The 25,169-nt window shown below is 41.4% G+C and overlaps 1 protein-coding gene across 2 annotated transcripts in view; it reads right to left on the reverse strand.

Moving 5' to 3' along the window:
- TLE1 (TLE family member 1, transcriptional corepressor) overlaps nt 1-25,169 on the reverse strand; it is a 79,828-nt gene that overhangs the window by 50,761 nt on the left and 3,898 nt on the right. For both annotated transcript variants that reach the window (XM_068236868.1, XM_068236860.1), the window contains exons 3-4: nt 18,037-18,100; nt 17,845-17,889 (exon numbers count right to left, since the gene is read on the reverse strand). In XM_068236868.1, coding sequence (XP_068092969.1) covers nt 17,845-17,889; nt 18,037-18,100 — 109 coding nt within the window. The remainder of the gene's footprint in view (nt 1-17,844; nt 17,890-18,036; nt 18,101-25,169) is intronic.

Consider the following 25,169-nt stretch of genomic DNA (forward strand, 5'->3'; position numbering starts at 1 on the left):
AAGGTGGCCCCATGTTATAACAAGAATGCCAACAATCTACCACCCAGGTTCATCCATGTCTCAATATATAGAACTCTGTGAAACGCATTAGACCCATAAAACATCAAAATGCAAGCCGCGATATTCTAACATTTTACAGTTCTTTTTAGAAAATTGCAGGATCTGCGATGTAAATATTCTGCCCCGCATTTCAGATCAAGATAAACAGACAAACCAAATCCTTACTACTTGAAGCAGCTTTGGCAGACAACACTAATAATTGTCCCAAGTTCTTTGGCACTGTAAACCTCAGCCTACAATGTCAGGAAAAGACTCTTGTATCTGTATGGCAGCTCTCAGAACATCTCAAGAGCCCTTAATTGTTTATGTTCTTAATGCTGAGTCTCTTGAGTGTGTTCATTTTTAATAGCAGGCTCAAGTGTACCGCCTATCCAAGAGCAGCAATATAACTTCAGTCATTGGGTCGTACTAGCTAAACAATGGCCAGGGTTTATTTGCAAATAATCTTTTAGCAGTGCCCTCCACCTGAGAGCCGTATGAGTGTGCACTACCACTACAAAAAAAAAAGGCTTTCCTGTGGAATAAAGCATGGGGACAGAGAAATATGGTATTTTTTTTTTTAGCAGCTAGTCTTGGCAAGCTGTTGAAACATTACCTGTTGCTTAGCTTCTGTGTGCCCGCAAACTTTAATGTGATATTCACAGCAGACTGACAATAACAAAATTCAATGTCACTGCTTTAAAAAAAAAAAAAAAAAAAAAAAAAATTCACCACAGAGATATTCTTCACAGAGGTTATTCATCCACCATGAATCATCTACCTCATGAGAATAAAAGCATCACAAACCTTTTATATCCTCTATGCAAGTGTCGTTATACACCCTTTCCTAACATAAGGCAACGTGCAAATTAACCCCACTTTTGTCGTTTCCTACTTAACAATGGAGGATTGTTAAACGTATCAAAAAAGCTGAGACCATGCTAAGTTGTCAAACAAGTCAGCAAAGAAATCTGGTTGTATAATATGAATCAGATACATGTCTTATGTACTCAAAAGCACAGCCACTAATTAGCAACATAGAGAATATATATATTGTTGGAAATACAATAGTGGTTTAGCTTAGATTCAAAATATAGTACATAGAACATGCATGCCAATGTGCAGGGCCAGATGGGCACATACACAGTGCTTGCTTCTAGCTGCACTCAGCATAGCTTGACTGGGAGCCTGACAGGACCACCCATTAGGGATGGTCAATAGGATGATTGCAATTACAAGTTCATGCAAATGGTAGGTTAATTTTAAGCAAATTTTTGCAGTTCGGAAATGGACCAAAAAAAACTTAGAAGCTGCCAATATTTGAATTTCCAAGCTGTATAAAATGTGCATCACCTCAAATTTGTAAGCATCACCTGACCATCTCAACTACCTATTAGGAATGGTTAATTAGTAGCTAAATAATTCCTGTTCGCATGCAAACAGTATTAGCATATCAATGACCATCTCCACTGCCTGTTCTGAACCAATAATGAACTATTTCAGCTATTGCAATGGTTGCAGGGGTTTCATAAACATTGTAATCAAAAGTGAATCACACAGTACTACAGTACAACTTTTAGTCACAATCTGACTCTTACCAACATCTCATACTGGGTACACACTGAGATTTTATGGTCGATTTACTGTCAAATCGATTTCCAACATGTTTGATTTGCTTTCCGAACGATTTCGAGCATTTTCCGATCGATTTCCTATTAAATGTAACAGAAATCGATCAGAAAGCAAATCGGCCATGTTGGAAATAATCGACCCGACAGTAAATCAACCATAAAATCCCAGTGTGTACCCAGCATTACAGGCAATTTAAAGCAGAATATTAGTTTTTTTTTGTTTTTTTTTTGCTCCCTTCCCCCCAACATTTGGGTGAGCCACCCAACCCTGAAAACCCAGCACCAGGTGATGGTGGAGCTGTCCGCTTCCCATGGTGACATATAGGAAAGAACATAGTGCTTGTTACTTGCTCCCTCTCTTGGCCAATAACTGGATTGGAGTCACAGTCCTATCCCTAGTATAAGTGGTGGCAGAAGTATAGTATTAGTGAATGACCGGTGGTGTGGGGGTGAATGGTGGAACAATATGGAAGTGGCACAGAGTACAGTAAACAAATATATACTGGGGTCCTAAGTGAAGGCTAGAGATGCATACATTGAAAAAAAAAAACAAAAAAAAACACCCCTTTCTTCCTTTCTTACTGATCCAAACACTAAAGCTACATTAGCGTTTAGCTTTTGCAAAAAGTTATTAAATCATTATAGTTATAATTGTACAGATAAACTCCTTAGAAAAGGCCATTTAACAGAGAGCACTACAATATTGGTAGGCCAAGCATTATGCAACTGACGGAACAGGAAGCTAGCAGTGAACAGGAAGTCGATTGGCAAGCTGGCCTCACCCCATCCCACAACCACCAGCACTGAGGTTGAGAACATTCCTCACTGCCTCTCACAACACCCTGGTGCACATTTCCCAGTATCCTAGGAATGATTTGGTTCTTTGCACACCTCCTGGCTCTAAAAGTTGTGTTGTAAGTGGTGCGGACATGCAAGCCAGACACTGGAACAATTCAGGAAGAAAGGTATATCGAATGTTTAAAACACAGCCAAAGCCTAAGGGCCGGATCTAGCCTTGAAACTTGTAAGCCTCGTTTTCTCCAAGGTTTTAAACATTCGAGAAAACCAAGATCTTTTGCATTGAAGGCGTGTTGCAGACTTCCCTTTCTTCATGGGTTCCAGCGAGAGGTGTTGGGAGAGGGTTTTGGTTTCCCCTTCTTTTTGTGGAAACAAGCTTTAAATAAATGCTAATTGCTCGCTCTAATGAAAAGGCTGAATATGAAGCCACAGAAGGAGAAAATTCCATTTCACTTTCTGGACTTGTAACCCCTAATAATTTCCCTTGTACAAATCCTTAAAAAATATATATATCAACTCTATGCGGGTGCACAGCAGGTTTCTATTACTAGAAGGGGGTTAAGGCCTGGCTCAGTAATTCGAAAGTCCTTCTAGACAGAAAAAATGGACTTCCTGCCATTTATACCATGCAACATTGTAAACCACAAAGGAATAAAGGTCATTGTTGCACATTTTGTCATTACTGAATCATTTGAGATAATCGTGTGGCGGATGAAGGAGGGAGGGGGAAAAAAAAAAAAATCGAAGGCAGTGAGAACACTGCAAATGGCTTATTGACCTAAGAGCAATTTTCATCTCCATCTGTCTAACAGCAGACATATGGGAAGGGGGGAAATGCTCTCAGTACTGACTATTCTTTCTTTTTAAGCCACGCCGCTCTTCTTAAATGCTTGGCACTCATTATGTAAACCAGGAATCCATTCATTGATTGGTCAAGGAGTAACCACACCATCATGGTAATATAGGATTTTACTTTCCCATTTCAAAAAGAAAGCTGTTAATGTCCAACAAGATGAAATATGCAGGAAAGGGATATTACAGCTACATATGATATACATATTAAATGTTACTCCTTTTATGCTTTTTGCCATGACACATTAACAAGAGGTGGGGAAAAAAATAATAAAAAGCTACTGAATGCTGTGAGCTTATACAAGGCTGCACAAAAAATGCAATCAGATGAATTTAGAAGCCACATCCCCTACAGTATATCAATGTCAAACAGCATGTCAAGCCAAGAATCAATTCAGGTATAGGCCACTGCCAAATTTATTTGATCCCAAATGAGCTTTAAAATTATTTTATTGCTCAAAATTTAATTTGTTCCAACTCGTATCTCCATGACAACGTTGGCATACCCTGCAAATCATTTGGGTAATTGGATATCTTATCTCTCTATTGCTCTCAAATCTAATGATTCTGCTAGGATTGCAGCAGCCAATCAAATTTACAGGCCTCCCGAGTAAAAGGCTTAGAAAAGTAGCCGCATTCATCTCCACTTTACTGCCATATTAACCAGGATATGACAAACTATAGAAGTTGGTTTTCAAACTGCATTAGGGATTAAAAATAAATCTCGATTCTCCATCTACTTACATTTGCATCATTTTATGCTGTTATACGTAGTGTACCTAGAGCCCCTAACTCCACATAACTCTCCCTTTTGTTATAAAAACACAAATCCAATTATGCTGGGTTTTTCAGGGCCACTGCCCCTGATCCCCAATAGGTTTAAAATAATTGAATATATTATAAAGTGGAAGACTGAAGTGCTTCTCCTTATGATGCAACTCTTTTGAAAGCCAAAGCACCTTTGCCAGCTTTGAGATCCGTCAATATGGCTGCCACGTCCAGCCCTTACAGTCAACTGCTTCTCCTAGTAGTCAAGAGTAGTTGTCTAGCATCCATGGGCAGAACAACTTTGGATCAATGAAGTGGAGCATCAAGCAATGTGGGTGAAGACAGCGTAGGTTGGAGACTACAAATAAATGTCTTTTTGGAACTTTCTTTACTTTGCTAAAGCCTGGTACACACATCCAATTTTAACTGGACAATCATTGGTACAATTTTTTTGTAGTATGAGAGCTTACCTGCACAATCTGTTCATAGTATACAAAATCTGTTGGCCCTCATTCTACACGGGAGTTGGCAAAATTGGCCAAAGTTGGATGTGTGTTCCAGGCTTAAAAATTCCCAACACAGACAGTAAGGCTAGGAACCCACTAGGAATCGTTGCAGTGCTTTAACAATCGCTGCAGCACTGTATGCAGCAGTTCCCACAGCGATTTTTATAGTGATTCCTTGACACTTTGAAGAGCTGTCCGTTAATGTACAGCACTTCTGATTAGCGCAAAAAAATAAATTATATATACATATATACACACACACACACACACACACACACACACACACACACACACACACACACACACACTCTCTAGATTGTAAGCTCACAAGGGCAGGGATCTTCTAGTGTGTTTCTCATACTGCTGTAATTTAACATACACACATGTACCAACTTTAAAGATATCCCAAACTACATATTAACTATGTACTGTATATACTCGCAAGCAAGCCGAATTTTTCACCCCCCAAAAGTGGCCCAAAAGAGAGCGGTTCCCATAGTAACGGCGATACATATCGCCGCTACAGGAAGCCGCTCTCTATGGTTTCCTCAGTCATCACAGCAGCCGCCGAGAGGCGCGCTGCTGTGAATTAGTTACCGGAGCAGGACGGGGATAGAGGAAGCGGAGCCGCCCAAGGTAAGAGCAGCGGCGGCCGTGGGGGGGAGCGGGGAGGGGCACTAACTACCTACCCACCCACCTAGCCATACTGGGGCACTACGCTAGCCATACTGGGGCACTACGCTAGCCATACTGGGGCACTACGCTAGCCATACTGGGGCACTACGCTAGCCATACTGGGGCACTACGCTAGCCATACTGGGGCACTACGCTAGCCATACTGGGGCACTACACTAGCCATACTGGGACACTACACTAGCCATACTGGGACACTACACTAGCCATACTGGGACACTATACTAGCTATACTGGGGGACTACCTACCCATACTGGGCACTTTACTAGCTATACTGGGCACTATACTAGGTCGCTACCTACCCATACTGGGCACTATACTAGCTACACTGAGACAAAATGTCCTGCGATTGACCCTAATTGCAATCGTTCTAATGGGTCTCCCCCTCAACTCGTGTACATTGGCAAAGCATTTTTGGGAATCGCCAGCTATTCCACAAAAGCTGCCAGAATCGCCCTAGTGGGTTCCTAGCCTAAGGACACATACAATTTTGATAGGCCAATTTTACCATATTCATGTGGTATGAGAACTTACTTACACATTCAGTTCATAGTATTCAAAATATGCTGGCCCTCATACTACATAGAAATGGTAAAATTGTCCAATCAAAAAGCAAATTGGTATTCTTTGCAAACATGGCATATGAACTCCTAGAGTGCAGCCTGTTCAGAAACTGGTCAATAAAAAGTAAAAGAATTCCAAGTTGATGCAATTTTATGCAGCTTGAAAATATACCAATCAAATTCCACAGCAGCATTTAATTGGTCCGTTTTCAAGCTGCATACATTTGCTTAAAAGCATAAACGTTTGCATCAAGCTGAATTTGCAACTCATTGACCATCCCCATGGGCTAGCAATACGCAGACATTACCTTTTCACAAGACCTGCTAGGAACACTACAGAATTTCTGTGTTCTATATGCAAATATAAGCACATTGAAATAATGGTTGCTATTAATCCTCATGTGCACAGGAGGTGGAGTGAATGATTGCATTTTCTTAACAAATATTGCATATTCCCTTTAAGGAACAAGATGAGGAAAGATAAAAACTGCCTTATGTGAAAAACTGACCCTTCTTATTTCAAAAGAAGGTCCCCCATGCAACGCCACATCCCAGGAACTAAACATCTCCCTTGCCAAGCCATTTATCTCACAGAAGCCAGAAGACTGGAGTCACTTAACCGGCAGTCGTGGACAATAGCATTACTTCTCATGGAACAGCCACCTGAACATATGTAACGTAACATCTCAAATATTTTTCATCATTTCATTCTTCATCAGCCTTTGGCACACAGCCCATGAAAACATTTGTTGTTGCACTCACTTAGCAATGTTTGGACTGCATCTCACTATAGAAAAAAAGAAAAAAAAAAAAAAAAAAAAAAAGAAAAAGAAAACTTGTCTCCATGCTTCACTCTCTAATCCCAATTTTCTCGACACAATGAAAAAAAAAAACATTCCCAGCAGTTATGGAGCAGACAGAGAAAATAACTGTCCAACTTACAGGCAGCTGGAAATGCTGCTGACATAAAGCCAATTGGCAGGTATAAGTCTTGTCAAGATCTCAAGAGCTTTTGCTCTTATACATCTTTAGTATGTCAGGACTCTCAACCATAGTTTGATGGATCGCAGTCTTGTCTGACACTCAAGGGTTATCCTGTTTCCAGCAAGTTTCAAAATAGAAGGGGAGGCCAAAATGCTTACTAGCACAGAGAGAATTGTAAGCACAAACAAGCCAACCCAGCATTAATCACATTACACATACTTAGACTTCCAAAGTGCCAACTCAAAAATTCAATAAACCGGTTTGCTACTAGCACATCAAAAGTTTTTTTTGGAGCCAAATACATGAAAGTTGTCAGCCAACAGGTGTAATGCTGTTTCTTGTGGAACATTTAGCTCAAGGTGTTAGTAAACTTATACTTGTGCTTAAAATAACTAAAAATGAGGCCCTGATTTATAAAGCTATATACTGGTATTTCACACCATTTTCACAATACATGCATGGCAACCCCCATATGTACAATACAGGCTGTTACATTGTGCTTATGCTGAGGGCAAAAAATCAAAAAGAATAAATTTTTATCTGGTAAACAAGTGATAAGGATGCTAACCAGGCAATCCAAAAGTTAAAAATCACTATTACTTTTCTTGTTGATAAATGATCATTTTCCAGTTTACCTGACTCTTATTTGGTACATTGCCGCACAAAGGAAGTTGCAGGGCATGCTGGGTTGTCTTTTTTGCTTCCTTACTTTCCTATCAGACTTAACTAATGCAGCCCGATTGGTTGAATGTGTTGGAGCACGCTGCAGGTAAGACAGTTTGTGGTTTCTATCCTCCCTTCTGCATTTTGGTGCCAGTGCTTTGTTTCTCTACTTTGCATGAACCGCACAGCAATATTACCCTTACTTCTGCTATCAGCACGGCCTGCGGTGCTCGAGTAGCATGACCATTAAGGTAATGCATGACGTTACTGCGCTACTCGAGTACTGTACTAATAGCATAACTCGCAGTACTGCTGGTGGAAGGGTAATATGGCCGTGCACTGTCTGTGCATGGCAATAATTCTGCACTCTCGTGCATCTACCCCAATATCACTGTCTCATAACAAAAACAAAAATCTGCTAGAAGGAAATGGTATGAGCGTTGTGATATTACCAGTAAAACTATAGCTTTGTCTTCTCACTATCAAGATTGCTCTATCTAGATTGTGGCCATTCAGCTTTAACACTATGGAAAGCTATGGCAAATAGAATACTAACAGAGGATTTCACACAAGACACCATTTGTGTTGAGCACTGCACCATTCGGTCCACTAGGCATGAACATGTAATGTTCTGTCATACAGTAGTCATGCAGTGTGGTTACAAACACTGCCATTCAGCTGCATTACATTGCAACTGTATAGTGCCCCACCCTGCAAGACTTCACACCTGTACTGGAGTGACTGGCTCCTGTACTGTATAATAGTTTTTCCGCTCCTGTACAGAATTAATACTGACCAATGTACAGCATCAGTACTCCATACAAAACATAGTGAATCATTTATAACAAGTCAAGCACATCTTCTGAAATTCAAGCCTGTATTTCCATAGCCTTGCACTTCTGGAAAAAAAAAATGTTTTTAGAGTTTAATTTCCTTTCAGCCAAATGATCCAGCAAATGAAAGAAATAGCCCCTTTGCTCTAATTCAAAAATCCATAACCAGCGCGGCCCTTGCAAACTGCTAAACAAGCAGTATTGGCAACTCACTTGCTTTCTTTAATCTATTTACTGAAAATCCCAAAGGCGCGCTCTCTCTAATGCATTTCTTCCACATTGTGTCTAAATTTTTGGCAGTAAATGTGCTCACCTGTTTCACCTTGTGAAACAAAAGGAAATCCTTCTAAAAGCTTACCCAAACAGTCACCATAAATGTCATGTCTGAACGTCAGCAGAAATTCAGTGAAAGACAAAAGCCAAACAAATTCATTTACTCTACAAGTCAGTACTGGAAGACCTAGTTCACAGATATTGCTGAACCGCCTGGTTACTAAACAGTTCAGGGCCCTTCCACAGAGAATGCAACGTTGCCTGCACTTTAACACAATAAGTGGAGGCTTTTATAAACACTATGGGCACCAGTAATTGACATGTTTAACAGAAGCAGATTGCTGCCAGGTGCTCAAAAGACATGAATGATTATGGCACTGTAGGGCAGTACTATCACCCCCAAACTCCTACAACCACACAAAAAATGCCTGGCAATACTACAGGGCGACAGCTGATGAGCTCACCACCGCACACAAAGCAAATTGGGACTCAAAATGCAAGAAAAGGAACAAAGAGGAAAGACCTCACATTTACTCATATCTGTTCATGCACTTAATACATATATTTATACAAGTTTGGTTTAAATTAAAAAAAAAAAAAAAAAAAAAAAAAAAAAAAAAGGCATATACAATATATCAATCCCATATAATCAGTATGCTTAAAGCCCAAATGAGCACAAAGTAATTAAGCGTGTAAATAAACTACATTCTAGACAAATTGCCAGTTTCAAGCTCTTAGAATTGTCACAGACCGTGCTTTCTGTCCTATCTGGATCCAGTTAGTGGGTGAATCAGTCAAAAGTGACCACGAAAGACAAAAAGTAGGATCGCTAACTACATTTCCCAGAATCCTTCATTCCCAGCAGAAACGAGGTGTCTACAGGGACTTTATAGGAAGAAACAAGGCAGTAATTTGGGCACCACCATTGGCTACAATGTTAATTGAGGCACATAGTGTATGATTTGGGAGCTGGACATATAGTGGATAGAAAGTAATGCAAAGGTAGGGAAGGTTAGGTATAAGGTAGGGGGAGTGTTAGTAGGCATTCTACTGATTTGCCCAGCGCCCTTTTTAAAATGTACTCGGAACCTGGTGCGAGTAAAATTATTTAAAATAAAACACATGACGTAGCTGCAAATGAATATTACATACTAACCTCAGTATTAGTTCCTCTCAGAAGCTCTTCTTACAGTGATCCCTTCCAGTTCTGACAATATCTTGTCAGAACTGAAATATACCAGTTGCAGTCAGTTATATATCAGCAGCTGTCAGTTCCAACTGAATGTGCAAGGTAATGTCCATGTCTCCCTATGGTTCAAGTGGGTGATATTACAATTTAACAGTGTCCTGACCAAGAAGCTGTCATGGGGTAATTATCCATTTTTAAAATGAAGGACAGAGAATTCCATTGATCCCAGTGGACAAATGGGACGCAGGAGAAGAGAAAGATTGAGGATCTGACTACACAGGATAAGTATGACCTGTGTATGGTTATTTTGCCTTTTATCTTCAGTTCAGGTTCTTTTTAAAGAGGAACTCCAGTGAAAATGTAATGAAAGTGCTTCATTTTTACAATACTTATGTATAAATGATTTAGTCAGTGTTTGCCCATTGTAAAAACTTTTAAATCCTTGATTTACATTCTGACATTACATGGTGACATTTTTACTGTTTGACAAGTGATGTCGCTGCTGCATGCTTTTTTGGCAGTTGGAAACAGCTGTAAACAGCCATTTCCCACAATGCAACAAGGTTCACAGATAGGAAACTGCCAGGAGTGCCATGGTCCTCAGTTTCTTGTAGGAAGGGTTTCACCACAATATAAGCCATACAGCGCCCCCTGATGGTCTGTTTGTGTAAAGGAATAGATTTCTTATGTAAAAGGGGGTATCAGCTGCTGATTGGGATAAAGTTCAATTCTTGGTCGGAGTTTCTCTTCAAGGCCCCTTTTACAACTTAATCAGTTGCTCTCAGTTATAACTGAAAGAAAGCGGATATTCAAAGTAATGTCCATGTTTTCCTATGGCACAGTTCACACTTAACACGTTTTAAAGGGACTCCGAGCTCAGAAAAAAAAAGGAAAGTTGTACTCACCAGGGGCTTTTTCCAGCCCAGTGCTGGTCGGGAGGTCCCACGCCGGCGTCCTGGCTCCTCTCCTTCTCCCCGCTCCGGAATGGCTGGCAGGCCGCAGCCCGGGCGACACTCTCCCGAGTGTCGGGCTGCTTCTTCCGCATATGACGCGGATTACGTCACACGCCGGCCGCCTCGCGTCATCACGGCGGCCGGCGTGAAAGTACTGCGCATGCGCGCTTTGTTCGCGCATGCGCAGTACTTTCACGCCGGCCGCCGTGATGACGCGAGGCGGCCGGCGTGTGACGTAATCCGCGTCATATGCGGAAGAAGCAGCCCGACACTCGGGAGAGTGTCGCCCGGGCTGCGGCCTGCCAGCCATTCCGGAGCGGGGAGAAGGAGAGGAGCCAGGACGCCAGCGTGGGACCTCCCGACCAGCACTGGGCTGGAAAAAGCCCCTGGTGAGTACAACTTTCCTTTTTTTTCTGAGCTCGGAGTCCCTTTAACTGAAATCATCTTCCCTATGCATGGCTATGGAAAAGAATACGTACTAACGCGCACTAACGCACACCAACTGATTAAGTGTAAACGGGACCTTAGGGCCTGTTCAGACTATCTGCGTATGAAGAAGGCGTTTAAAATCAAAGAAACGCAAGTTGAAAAACGCATGCGTTTTTCTTGCGTTCTAATGCGTATTCTATTGCGTTTTGCACACACACGTGACCCAGGGGAAAAAAAAAAAATTATGGGAACCGCAGAGGAAAACTGACGCTAAAAACGCAATAGTACGCGTTTTTGATACGCGTCCATAGACTTTCATTGCATCCGTTTCTATGCGTGACGCACAGAACTGCGTGCAGCAATGCGGATGAGAAACGTATGCGTCTCATACGCATACATGTGAACTAGCCCATTCAAAACCCTTACGAGCCGTTTCTACGTGTATTTGCTACCCATACGCGTTCCCTGAAAACGCCTAGGAACGCGCATAGTATGAACGGGCCTAGGGTGCATTCACCACATATCCGTTACATTGTGGAATAATTCTGCATGTGACTTCCTTTCAATGCATGCAGTAAGTAAGGTGTTCGAATTTGTAAACATTCTATAGACATTGACCAGGTTTTGAAAAAAAATGTGTGTGCCCAGCCTAACTCCAATAATGGAAAATAAAAAGGACCTAGTGGTGCTAAGTATTATTATTATTATTATTATTATTATTTAGTATTTATATAGCGCCGACATATTACGCAGCGCTGTACAGTGTATATATATATATATATTTTGTCACTAACTGTCCCTCAAAGGAGCTCACAATCTAATCCCTACCATTGCCATATGTCTATATTACGTAGTGTAAGTACTGTAGTCTAGGGCCAATTTTTTTTTAGGGGGAGCCAATTAACTTATCTGTATGTTTTTGGAATGTGGGAGGAAACCGGAGTGCCCGGAGGAAACCCACGCAGACACGGAGAGAACATACAAACTCTTTGCAGATAGTGCCCTGGCCGGGATTCGAACCAGGGACCCAGCGCTGCAAGGCGAGAGAGCTAACCACTACGCCACCGTGCTGCCCAAGTATATACTGATAGGTCTAAAGCTGCAGCAAGCACAGCTGCACAAAAGATTTTTCAAATTGAAAAGTTCAAATCCAAAAGGTAATAGCATTTAATGTACACTAGTGGAAATGATCGAACACGGAAAATTCGGAAAGCAATTTGTGGATTTGTAGGGACTTTAGATTTCAAAGAATTGCTCTAATATTTTAAAGACATCAACTGGATGCAAGGAGACAAGAGAAACTGGTCAGTGACTTACATGCTCCAACAAGCAATCGGGAGAACAGTTCTTACTGTCCAATACAACCAGGGTATCCTTTTCACTTTTTAGGCTGTGATAATAAACAGGAGAATACATGGGCAATACACAGGTCAGGTTTCTTTATTTTTCATCCATGTCGGCGCTGTATCAATACTAATAGTTATATTAATCTAAGATAGAAGAAAAAGCTAAACAGACCATTCACTGTTTAAAGTGGACCTGAACTCTTGAACAGGACAGAAGGAAAACAGAGAAACGCACCCTGTATGTATCTAGAGAGTTTAGCCTGTCTAATTCCCCTTCATCTGTGACTAATCATAACTGTAATTTGATCTCAGCTGTGTCAGCTGGGTGCCTTGGCAGAGCAGTTAATTTATAAACTCAGGATGTTAGCCCTGTCTGCTTCCATGAAAGCAGGAAGTAGACACTGCAGAGTCTTTGCAGGATTCCTATCAGCTGTAACCAATACATGTTTTTCTTTAAAGGGGATTATGCTGTTGCGTATCTCTTACTAATTGTTGTCAAACAGTTTTGTCTAAAGATACATTACAGCAGTCTTTATGCATGTAGGACATCCCTTTCATACTGAAGTAATTTTCCTGGAAAGGGAGGGGTGAGTAAGTATTGCAAACTAACCTTTCATGCAATACTGTATTTCAGAATCCTGTATGTAAACAAACTGAAAAAAGATGCCACTAAAAACTTCACATCCCCTCGCATTATACAAGAACTACAAAAGGGGAAAGGAAAAAAAAAAAAAAAGGCGTTCTCACCAGACACCTTGTACCTATAGCTCAAATCATGACATGAGATGACAGAGCTACAAAAGGCTTCACACAATATACGTGTGGCATCACACACAGTCAGGCCCTTAGAACATTAATGCTGTCTCTGTGGAAATCCCCCACCCCCTCTTTCTATTTCTCAGTAACAAAGATGTTGTCAGAAATGACATTTTTTTGTGTCCCCAGATGATTCTTTGCTACCATTTGGTTATAAGCCATAAAGCAGGAATAATTTCAGCCTGTCAGGAGTCTAGCTAATGCCCAGTTTCCCCTAGAGAGTATTCCTGTCAAACGTAATGAGCGCTCCAAAGGCCCTCTCTACAACATAATGAGCACTTAGGCCGTGCTGGTGATCAGTCAGCAAAATGCATCAATTTGAGCCTGCCTGCACCCTGGGGTCTACACGTCACCAGTTTTTAATAAGAATTATGATTACTAGATACCAAAATGTCTCTTTACAATTATTAATAGCTAGAAAAAAAAACTAAGAAAACATTCATTTTTTTGCTTCAGGAAGGGGAAAGAAAAAAAACTGCCATTAGCGTTGAGTGCACGGAGTAATTCCAAACACAATTAGGGGGAAGAATCTAAAACATAGAATTAAAACACAAATGCTGCATTTCACAAAAATCCACAGGACATTTAAACTCATGCATGACATAAGACGACTGGCTATACATACAAGTACACGGCTGAATAGCAATGTGCACCAGACCTCTGGTGATTTCTGTAGTAACCCACGTGATCTCGCCCAATACACAAAGTGCCTTTCACAGAGATGTCTCCAGCAGACAAGTGAATGTTAATGCCTATTCTACCGCCACACATAAGGCTAAGAATATCCGCATAGAAATTCAGATCCTAACTCAATTGCTTGCTAAAGGTCTTTGAAAAATACTAGAGGCCTGAAGCCTGAACTAATCAATTTCTCTGCTGCACCCTGGTCGGTCAGCCATGCCATTTAATTTAATGAAACAAGAATTTTAGACGGAATAGCACATATACATCAATCTCGAAGTGTATTGTTGCACTTTGAAATGTGTCCAGCTGTGCTACTTCATCTAATGATAATCTTTTTTAAGAGGCAATCGATTTCTTAAAGACTTATTGTACCATCATCTCGATGAAAAAGTAAGCGTCAGCATATCTGCTGAATACTTACAACCTGCCATTAATGCCTTCTTTGGCAGACAATACAAGCTCAATTGAGGGTCCTCTGGGTTGAGCAATCATTTAGCTGCTCTTCTCTTATGAGGCCCTTAGTGCCTTGTTCCGGTTCAGTACTCTTTTTATTCACCATTATCGCGGTCATAAGTGAGAATTTAATGGGAACACACAAACCAATGCGCATACCTCAAGTTATCACAACCAATGACCTATTTGTACTGCTCAAGAGGTGAGATTTTACAAGGTGACAGCGCGCTCCTCTTGACATAGTACAGGACTAGGAAGTTGCTCAACACTAATCAGGTGAGTGATAAATGAGAGTGTCTCCTTCACAGGGGGTCATCTATGGCTTCAGCTTCTCAGAACAGTTATATATTGCAAGAACTAGGTTTGCCGTTATCAAAAAAATACTCAGTTAAGCCGTGGTCTTCTCATAAATACACTACACATTAAAGAAATAATGCCGTATATCATTTACTAAAAATAGGGCTATGGCACACAGACACGTGTAACTGCTGCTGATCTCTAATACAGCTGCTGGTAGATATTGCACACCAGCAGGTTGTGGTTAGCCAAGAGTCTACAAATGTGTGTGTGTCATACCTCTTCCTAAAAAATAAAATGTTAAAACCGATACCCCATTGAGTCACAAGTGTGTGTTACAGCCCTGCGGATGGAAATGTAGCATTGACTTGCAACAATGTCATCTACTGCCTGTGCATTAATGCAGGGACTGGAATGTAACAGTTGTGGGGGCTTATGGTGCATAAACACACTAAATTATGGTCACCTTTAGGTGTCGGCACTTGATCCCTTGGGCAAGAATTTGGGGCAGTGTTCTGTACAGACACGTCGCTAGCCACAGTTTTGTTGTTATGAAGGTTATCAACGCACAACAGGGCAGGCAAGGAGAACAAAAGCATGGGACACACACTAACGTCTAAAGGTGCCCATATTGAGCTATGATTAAGGAGCCATTCTCGCTCCGATACGCGTGAGCTTTTTATCTGTATGCTGAGATGCTGGATTTGGAATAAAGATTTTTTTCAACTTCTCACCTTACACATTGGTGCAGCGGGATTTCCTTTGTGTGCTATCCTTTGTTGGTCAAGATTCCCTGCTCCCATTGCTGGGTGAGTATGTGTAGCGGCCCTTTCTCCTACAAACTTGCCCATACATCTGGCGATGATGTCTAGATTTGACCAAGAGACAGATCTCTCTCACGGACCCAATCTGATCACACTCTCTCTCACACACACACACACACACACACACACACACACACACACACACACACACACACACACACACACACACACACACACACACACACACCACGTTACCGGCAAACACCTGACTACGTCAGCCTGAGATTTCCCAGCATGTACGATCAATACATTACAGCCTGTCACCGATGCTCCGGTCCCGCCTCTGGAATTTCAGACTTTAAAGTCTGAAAACCACTGCGCCTGCGTTGCCGTGTCCTCGCTCCTGCTGATGTCACCAGGAGCTTACTGCGCAGGCCCAGTATGGTCTGAGCCTGCGCAGTAAGCTTCTGGTGACATCAGCAGGAGCGAGGACACGGCAACGCAGGCGCAGTGATTTTCAGACTTTAAAGTCTGAAATTCCAGAGGTGAACCAGAGGCGGGACCGGAGCATCGGTGACAGGCTGCGCGGGCACAGGACTTCTGCGGGGGACCATTAGAAGCCCCGGGTAAGTTCAACTCATTTTCCCCCGACCCCCTACAGTATCCCTTGAAACTGACACAGCAAGTGCAATGGTGCAGCAATTAAACAATGTGGTATGGCAGGTCTACATCTAACACTGCCTTAGGCCCATGTTGGAGGAGCAACAAAATGCCAATTATAAATAAGCTATATTCGGGAACTTTATGCTACAAATGCTTTTGCAGCAGCAAATGGATAGGACTTCAGGACCACTTAAAAGTACATTTTAAAGGGAATCTGAAGTGAAAATAAACGTACCGTATAATGAATTGCATGTGTAGTACAGCTAAGACACATTCTTAGCAAAGATATGAGTCTCATATTGTTTCCAGTACAGGAAGAGTTAAACTTCAGCCATCTATGCAAAAGAGCTTCTCTGAGCTCCAGTGCCGTTTTCTGAAGCACTTATGATTCAGATAAGGTTTTACTGCAGGAAAGTTCAAAGGGCCATTCGCTCTGCTCGTTTCATAGTTTAAAATACAGAATGTAGTTTATGGAATAGGATTAAAGTGACACTGAAGCTAACTAAAAATTACATCATTCTGTTAGTCTGCAAGGGTATAATAAAAGGTAAATGTACTGTATACGCTACATTTTCAACACAACTGCTGCATAATGTATTTGTGGCAAACTCAAAGGTGTATGGGTATATGGTGATCTCTGATCTACAGTGTTGAGGTGGAACCTTAAAATGTGCTTCTGCATGCACTCCTCTGCATCTATATACACTCAGTTCTCATAACTGCATGAAAAGAGACAGATCATGAAAAGTAGGTACTGGTTTCACAACTGTAGAAAGACCGGCTAAAGGTGGCCATACACAGTACAACTTTTCATTTTTTGCGAATAGATAATTTAGTTTGATTATTCCGTTAGATCGAATATAAAGATTTTTCCAGCATGTTAGATATTAATAAGTTAGCTGTTAGGGTTGATTTATAACACCGAAATTACAAATGAACTTGTGTAAGCTGTATATGTCAAAGTAACGTTAAAACTTCACATTTCCTTTGAGGTGTTGAAAGGATTGGCTGGAGCACATATTTCCATTGGACATCTTATTCTTGCGGTATGAATCTCTAGTTCCCTGTATCTAGGCCACTTATCAACCCCTCACAAAAGTGTAGAAGGAAATCACTGCATCACTCTGACCTCCTGCACTTAAACCAGACTAACATGTAAGCCATAAACTTACATATTTTAGTGCTAACAACGAAACTGTGTCACCTACTACTGGGTATGATCAATGAGATGCAAATTGAAGATGGATGCATGATTAGAAAATGTATGCAGCTTGAAAATGGACCAATCAAATCCTACCAAGTGGGAATTCAGTTGCTCCATTTCCAATTTGAATACAAAATATGAATAATCCTGCATCAACACGGAATAATTTGCATCTCAGTGACCATCACTACCTGCTACCTTAGAAGTTTCTAAGCAGTAATATGTGGAGAACCAACATCAGCAACACACTACACTTGTACTAACGGTTACCCTGACAAACGTATTATCCTTTCCCAGTTTTATACAAAATTGTGTTGCACTGTGTGTCAATACTGTTTAGGCAACCAAAGTAAAAACAATCGATACTTCTAAGTACAATGCCTCTGTTGGCTTTCACTGGAAAATAGAAAAGCTGTGGGTAAATAAAACTGCTAAAACTTACTTGTTTGTGCATCTCAATATTTAGTCCATAAGACATCTCATAATACTGCGAAACATAAAAATATATATAACATATTAGAGCAAAGAATTTTTTTTTTTTTTAAATTCACGTTACACACACACACACACACACACACACACACACACACACACACACACACACACACACACACACACACACACACACACTTACCATAACATAGTGCCTCTGCATTTCTGTTTTTTCACTTGCCAGCTTTTCACATTCCAACTTAAGGCTAAAAAAGATAAGGTCAAAGTTTAATATAGTTTACAATTTCGACACAGTTTATTCTATTTTGTCTACAGTGCTGTGATGACATCGCCAGATTACAGAGAAAAAAAAAAAGTTACCTTTGCTGTTCAATTTCTGCTTGGTTTTATTCTTGGGCCCAATGCAATTGTGCAAGCTGTTATGCTAGGCGCACACACACCATACAATTTTCTTTTAGATTTACCTGCCAGATAGTTTTTTTTCCCAACATGTTGGAAACATTTTTTATCTGGCAGGAAAATCTAACAGAAAATTGTATGGTGTGTACCGAGCATTACATATAAACATGTCACATGCTAACATTGTATAGAAGAGGAGTCAGCTAGTTAGGGAATTATTTCAAAGGCTAACGACAGGGAAAGCTTTTAGTTTAAGATGGCAATCAAATTGAATAACAGGCACACAAACTTCAAAAGCTGCTCCTCATTAGGTAGTGAAGCTCAATGTGCCAACCTGGCCCACTCCAGTTTACGCATGATACCTGATTGAGATGATCAATGCGACCAATATCAGGCCAAAATTGGTTGCATGTATCGTTTAGTCATGCCTATTGCAACATGCGGACCTAATGGGGAACTATTGAAGAAAGCAGGACCAATAAGGACGCTCCTGCGCTCCACGGCTTGCCTCACTAGTGTTCAGCCACTTCCAGACTGGTCACGTGATGACGCTCCGAGCCGCGCACCAATGTGGAGGCTCGGCCCACCTAGGTTCTTTGCCACAGATGGCGTCTGGCGTCTCTGGGACCGATGTGGAACGGCGGTTCCTGGCTGAAATCATGGGGGTGAGTTTATGCTGTCCTCATTGGTCCCGCTTTCTTCTTCAATAGTTCCCCATCAGGTCCGCATGTTGCAATAGGCCCTGTGATTGGCCTGTTTACTTAGGCCTGTGATTGGTTGTTTCTTTGGTGGATAGATCTATATTGTCTTTTGTGTGCTTATCTATTCAGTCTGTCACTTGCTTGATAAAGGGGATGTCCTCAAACGTCAGATTGTATTGATGTTTATTCAATAAAAGAGCATATACTTTACAGGGATGGTGCCTGCTTCATCTACAACTTTCAATATATAAACTGCTCAAAATAGTAATAAGTTTGACAGATATGTTCAGGTTAACCAGATATTAAGACCATAACTGATCAGGAAAGGCTACTCTTTCAGATTCCATGTAGGGATGGGGGGTGGGGGGGGGGGGGGGGGGGGAAGCAGGCAGATGCTGTACCCAAACAATGTGTTCTATTGCTTTGTACTGCATCAAACAGTATGAAGCTAGTGGGGCCACGGCTAGGCAAAATCCATTTCGATATTATTTGACGGAATACTGAACTATGCATGGCTCTACACAAATGATTATAGGAGTCAGATGATGATTATTTACCAGTTATAAAGCCTATACCATAGTGTATGATGGATTTAAAGGTAGCCTATCAAATAGTTTGTACTTTAATGCAGCTCATAGAAAATGGAAAGAGACAATGGTATGCTATGAGAAACCACACTATTTTTTTTTTAAACATTCTCATAAGTGATGTGAATATGCTTTTACATTTGCCGGTAAATGAATGTGTTTTCGTTCACTTACTTACAATTGCTTGACAAGCTAAGACCCTTACAAGATAAAGCATGGTCTTTGTAAGTGAAGTACATAGAGTGAACTGCCAAATGTATATTAGTGTTGATGATGCGATAATGTGGTCAGGAGTGCAGACCACATCTTGAAATAGGCTGCATTCCTAATCACTATGAGAGCTGAGCAGGTGGACAGCAATTCATCTGCTTCACACATCTTATTCAACTCAAATTTTTAATAAAACTTCCACCAATCACCATTTCCTAACAAATTTCAGCCAGATCCACTCCCTGCAATGACAAATCTAAAGATGCCATTCACACAAAGTTCCATGCATTTAAACCCTGTGATGTAAAGCAACCTGCAAAAAACTATACAGGTGGCTGTTAGGAATCGTCAAGTGTATACAGTGTATTTTTCGTTTCATGAAATTGCCCGTTTATGCCGTTTCCACATGTGCTGGCATGCATGTCCACTTGTTTTGATGAGAGTATGCATCTGGGTCCCTCTAACCATGTCATGCACATGGTGATTTGCATGTGTAATTCTGAGGCAGCCTATTGTTTCAATGGGCTGTAATTCGGCATCTGAATTTGCAAGGGGAGGGAAACGGGAAAGTAATTGTACAAATGGAAACTAATCAACTAATCAACCTGCATAACTAAGCTACTCCCATATTCAGTGCGCAAGAATCTAGCAGGTATGAGACACCCGATTCATTGGCAAGAGACCAGGACTACCGGATCGTCTTGTCCGAACACAGGCCATGGCCACTGCTCTCCTCCAATACAGGTGTGCTTTCATGAGAGAAGGCTTGTGTACACTTATTTTTACCCTAACGCAGTACAGTAGAGCCCCTTTCTAGTAAACTCCAAGGGACCAGGAAAAGTAGTTTACTATATCAGAATTGGTCATACATTGCATATTTATACAGATGCATTTGCTGGGACCTGAGAACTAAGTTTACTATATCCAGAGGTTTACTATAACAAGATTCTACTGTATATTGTATATTGTATTCTGCTGCATTAGAGAAAATGCATGACCACAAGGGCTTGTATACTGCAGCTGCAGTGCTTTTGCATTGCGATAAGGGTGCTCAGGCCATAACAAACTAATATTCTCAGCTTCAGTCTTTTTTAGACTGCCTGTGTATAACAGTGTTTAACAAACAGTAACTAACTTACTATTTAAACAAAACCGTATTACTGCTAAGCAGGCTCCTAAAGGCAAACAGCTTTGACTCATCTGGTGTTTTCAACTCAAGATTTTGTTACAAAATGAAGAGCAAATATTGACAGTTCTCAGGCAGGTTGGAAATACATGCGCAGGGAAAAAAAATAAGTTTATCTCAATGGGACAAACTATCCCACTAGAGGGAGTTAAAGAAAGAAGTGAGCAACACCACCTGCTGGCAATACATAAAAATACAGTACACATTAAATATAAGAAAAATTACACATATAACGGACTGAAGAATTAACGGCCACACTTCCGATGGAAAAGAATGGAACCATCCTAATATACTTGATTACATAAAAAGGGGAACACTGCAGCTATTATTAACAGAGTTATTGCTGCTATGGGCAACTACTGCATATTCCTTTAGCAGATTTTCTATGTTAACACAGGATGATCTATCAAGAATAGAAGGCAGAGTTTACACTGGATGCACAATGGAGCAGTAACTACAGATCGGCACAAGTTCTGTCACATGTCCATATGCATCTTTCACATACCCTGCATTGTGTAATCAGTTCCATGTGCATTGCCATCCATGCATTTAAAGGGGTTCTCTAGGTTTAAAAAGCTAAAACTGACGTTTACCTGGGGCTTCCATCAGCCCCCTGCAGCTGTAATTTCCCGCGCCATCCTCCTACGATGCTGCTCCCCACCGCCGGTAACCTGCTAATTATTCGTCTAACTAGACAAATAGAACTGCGGCTGTGCGGCATCGGGAGCTTATTGTGCAGGCGCAGTACAAGAAAGCTTCGTACTGCACCCACGCAGTAAGCTTCCAATGCCGCAGTTCTATACTTCTAGTTAAGCGAATAATTAGCAGGTTAACGGCGGCGGAGAACAGAGCATTGGAGGACGACAGCACAGGACATTACAGCTGCAGGGGACCAATAGAAGCCCCAGGTAAGTGTCAGTTTTACCTTTTTTAAAACATACCAGAGAACCCTTTTAAATAATCTGCCACCATCCATTTGGGTCCTTTGCCGCTACTACTGGCACATATGATTGGGTCCTCTGCACTGAAGAAGTGATTATATTCAAATTAAATCCCAGGACTATCCGGCTCCTACTGGACTGCAGTAGACCAATTAGAAACCTTCCTGAGCATCAGGGAGGATTCTCATTGGATCAAATAAAATTATGAAAGGTAAAAAAAAAAAAAAAAAAAAAAATTGTCATTGGTCCGTTACAACCCGATGGGGAGCCTGAAGGTGGCCACACACGATACAATAAAATGATCCGATTTTACGGCAACTCGATAAAAGCGATCGGATCTCCCAAAAAATCTAAAGATTTTTTTCCATCCAACTTTCCTGGTTTTTTCGATTTTTAGCTATCCGGAATGCCAGATATTTTTCTTCAATTTCTCTAAAGATTGTATGTTGTGTGTTAGATTGTCAATTTATTAATATACACACCCTAGCAATTTTCTCAGTTTCCAATCATTTTTATCATAATTGGGGAAAATTGAACATAGGTGTGTGGTACATGGTAACATTTCAAAAATATGACCAATCACTCAGAAAAATTGATTGCAATTCTTAAATTGAACAGATATTTAAAAAAAAAATTGTATGGTGTGTGGCCACCTTGATACTTCTGATAGGGCTCCAATCTGTATACTGGCGTTTCTTCCATGCAGAGGACCTAAGCGGTGGTGCCAGAACCAGTGAAGGACACAAATGAACAGCAGAAGGTGAGTAAAGGCAAAATGAACACAGCGACTAGCCTAGTGAAGACAGAGAAATTTGTCATAAGAAAAGTCTATGTTCATTCTGAATTTGGTCAAATGAATCAGAAAGTTAAATGCTTAGGAGTCATGGAAGTGTCCTCTGGGCCACAGAGAAGGACCATGCAGCATTAGTGATTGTATTGGGCTAAATTAGTGGTTTTGACTTCAATAGCTTGCGCATCTAGGAGGTAACCCATTTTTGCTGAACGATGGTCATAGGTCTTGAAGCAACACATACCATCATGCAGAAGTTTCCAAGGAAGGCCTTGTTTAGTTCAACAAGAATTCTAAACTGGTAAAGCACGTATAACAGCAGCATGGATTCATGAAGATAATGAGAGCAGCTTCATGCAGCATTCCAGAGGCACTGCAATTTCCTAAGCATGAGAAATGTGTGTCTTGTAGGATATTAGGAGCAGAACATGGCCAGTGCAAAAGAGCTTTTAGAGATGGTGTGGGTGCTAAACTGGCCTACCTGCAGCTTATACCCGTCACCCACTGTGTATCATGAAACAAAATGTTTAGCAGCTGAAATCTTGTATTGAGCAAAGACATGACATTCCCTTTTCAAAACTGCAGCAATTGGTTTCCTTGGCTGCCAAATTTTTTCATTGTGCTTTTTTAACCACTTGGGTACCAGCAGCCTCTGCACCCTTAAGGACCAGAGGCTGCTGGTACAGTAAAACACCGTAAAAATCAGCCGCTCCCGCCGGTCACGCCGCTCTGTCCCCGCCGCAGGCTTCTCTCTCTCTATGACGGCAGAGCGCTGTGCGCTGGTCAGGAGCCGCTTTCATTGGCTCCTGACCCTGTCACTCAATGTAAGCCAATGGGATTGGCTTACAGTAATGACAGGGCCAAGAGCCAATGAAAATGGCTCCTGCCCGGCTCAGTGCTCTGCCGTCATAGAGGCGGCAGGGCAGCACATTGCAGCGGGTAGAAAGTGGTGAGAGCGGCGGGAACGCGCGGTGAATGGGGCATAGAACTTACGTCCGGTCAGAACCGCAGCACCACCCGCCCGACGTAGATTTAAACTGCGTCGGTCCAAAATTGGTTAAAGAAGAAATGATAAAACAGTGGTAAACATGCTTAACATTTGTTGATGTTGCCTTTGTATTATTTTAAATATAATTACATGACTAGCACATCATTAAAAAAAAAACCTGAACTTATCTGGGACTTCTAATGGTCCCCTGCAGACATCCTGTCCGCGCAGCCACTCAACGGTGCGCCAGCCCCGCCTCCAGTTCACTTCTAGAATTTTCGACTTTAAATTCTGAAAACCACTGCACCTGCACGGCCGTGCTGTCACTCCCGCTGACGTCACCAGGAATGTATTGCCGTTATGGTCTGCGCCTGCGCATTACGCTCCTGGTGACGTCAGCGAGAGCGAGGACACGGCCGTGCAGGCGCAGTGGTTTTCAGACTTTAAAGTCGGAAATTCCAGAAGTTAACCTGAGGCAGTTACCAGAGCATCGGTGAGTGGCTGCACGGGCACAGGACGTCTGTGGGGGACCATTAGAAGCCCCGGGTAAGTTCAACTCTCTTTTTTTCCCCCTACAGTAGTCCTTTAACTATTACCATGAAACCCCATGGTTCTGTTTCTGTGGGGTAGTGGAAGATATAGCTTTATCAACATCATAGCAGGATACCCAATGGGGTGGCATGTGCCAAGTAACATTAGCCTTCACGTAGAAAAATTAACATGCAATTTGGGAGCCGGCCTCATTGAAAGTATAAAAAAAAAAAAAAAAAAGCTGTTAAAAGTTACAGTAAGCCGTCAGCAACTTTTAAGCAACATTGACTAGCTTGCATTAGGTGCATACACAGCCAATTTTGGTTGGTCAATGATTTTGCTAATTGTAACACTTCCCTATAGTTTCAAAGGTTACCTAAACAAACTGTTCACAGTACTCAAAATCTGTTGCCCCCCGTTCTACAAAGTAGTAAAATTGGAAAGCCATAGGCCAATTAAAATTGGATGTCTGTATGCATCTTTAGTCCATTGGAGCTGTTCAGAATCGGCAGTGCTGACGCAGTCCTAAGCTCCATTCCAGAACCTATGGAAAAAGAAGCAGAGGGGGTGGGAAGGGATTTTTAAAAAAAAATTAAAGTGAATCTGAGGTGAGAGGATTGATATGGAGGCTGCCATATTTATTTCCTTTTGAACAATGAGAGATGCCTGGCAGCCCTGCTGATCTATTTGGCTGCAGTAGTGGCTGAATCACACCAGAAACAAGCATGTTAATCTTGCTAATCTTGTCAGATCTGAAAATAATGCCACAAACCCCTGATCTGCTGCATTGCTTAAAAGGAAATAAATATGGCAGCCTCCATATCTCTCCTACCACCTCAGGTTCACTTTAAACTGTCTACGCCCTGCAACTGTTAAGGCTGATTACAGACACTCAATTTTGATCAAACCTGACAAATCTTCCTCTTTCAACAAATGTTATAAAGAACGCAAGAAAGATCAGGACTGGGGGTAAAAGATACT

Source organism: Hyperolius riggenbachi, chromosome 1, assembly GCF_040937935.1.
Source record: "Hyperolius riggenbachi isolate aHypRig1 chromosome 1, aHypRig1.pri, whole genome shotgun sequence".
Lineage (NCBI taxonomy): Eukaryota > Metazoa > Chordata > Amphibia > Anura > Hyperoliidae > Hyperolius > Hyperolius riggenbachi.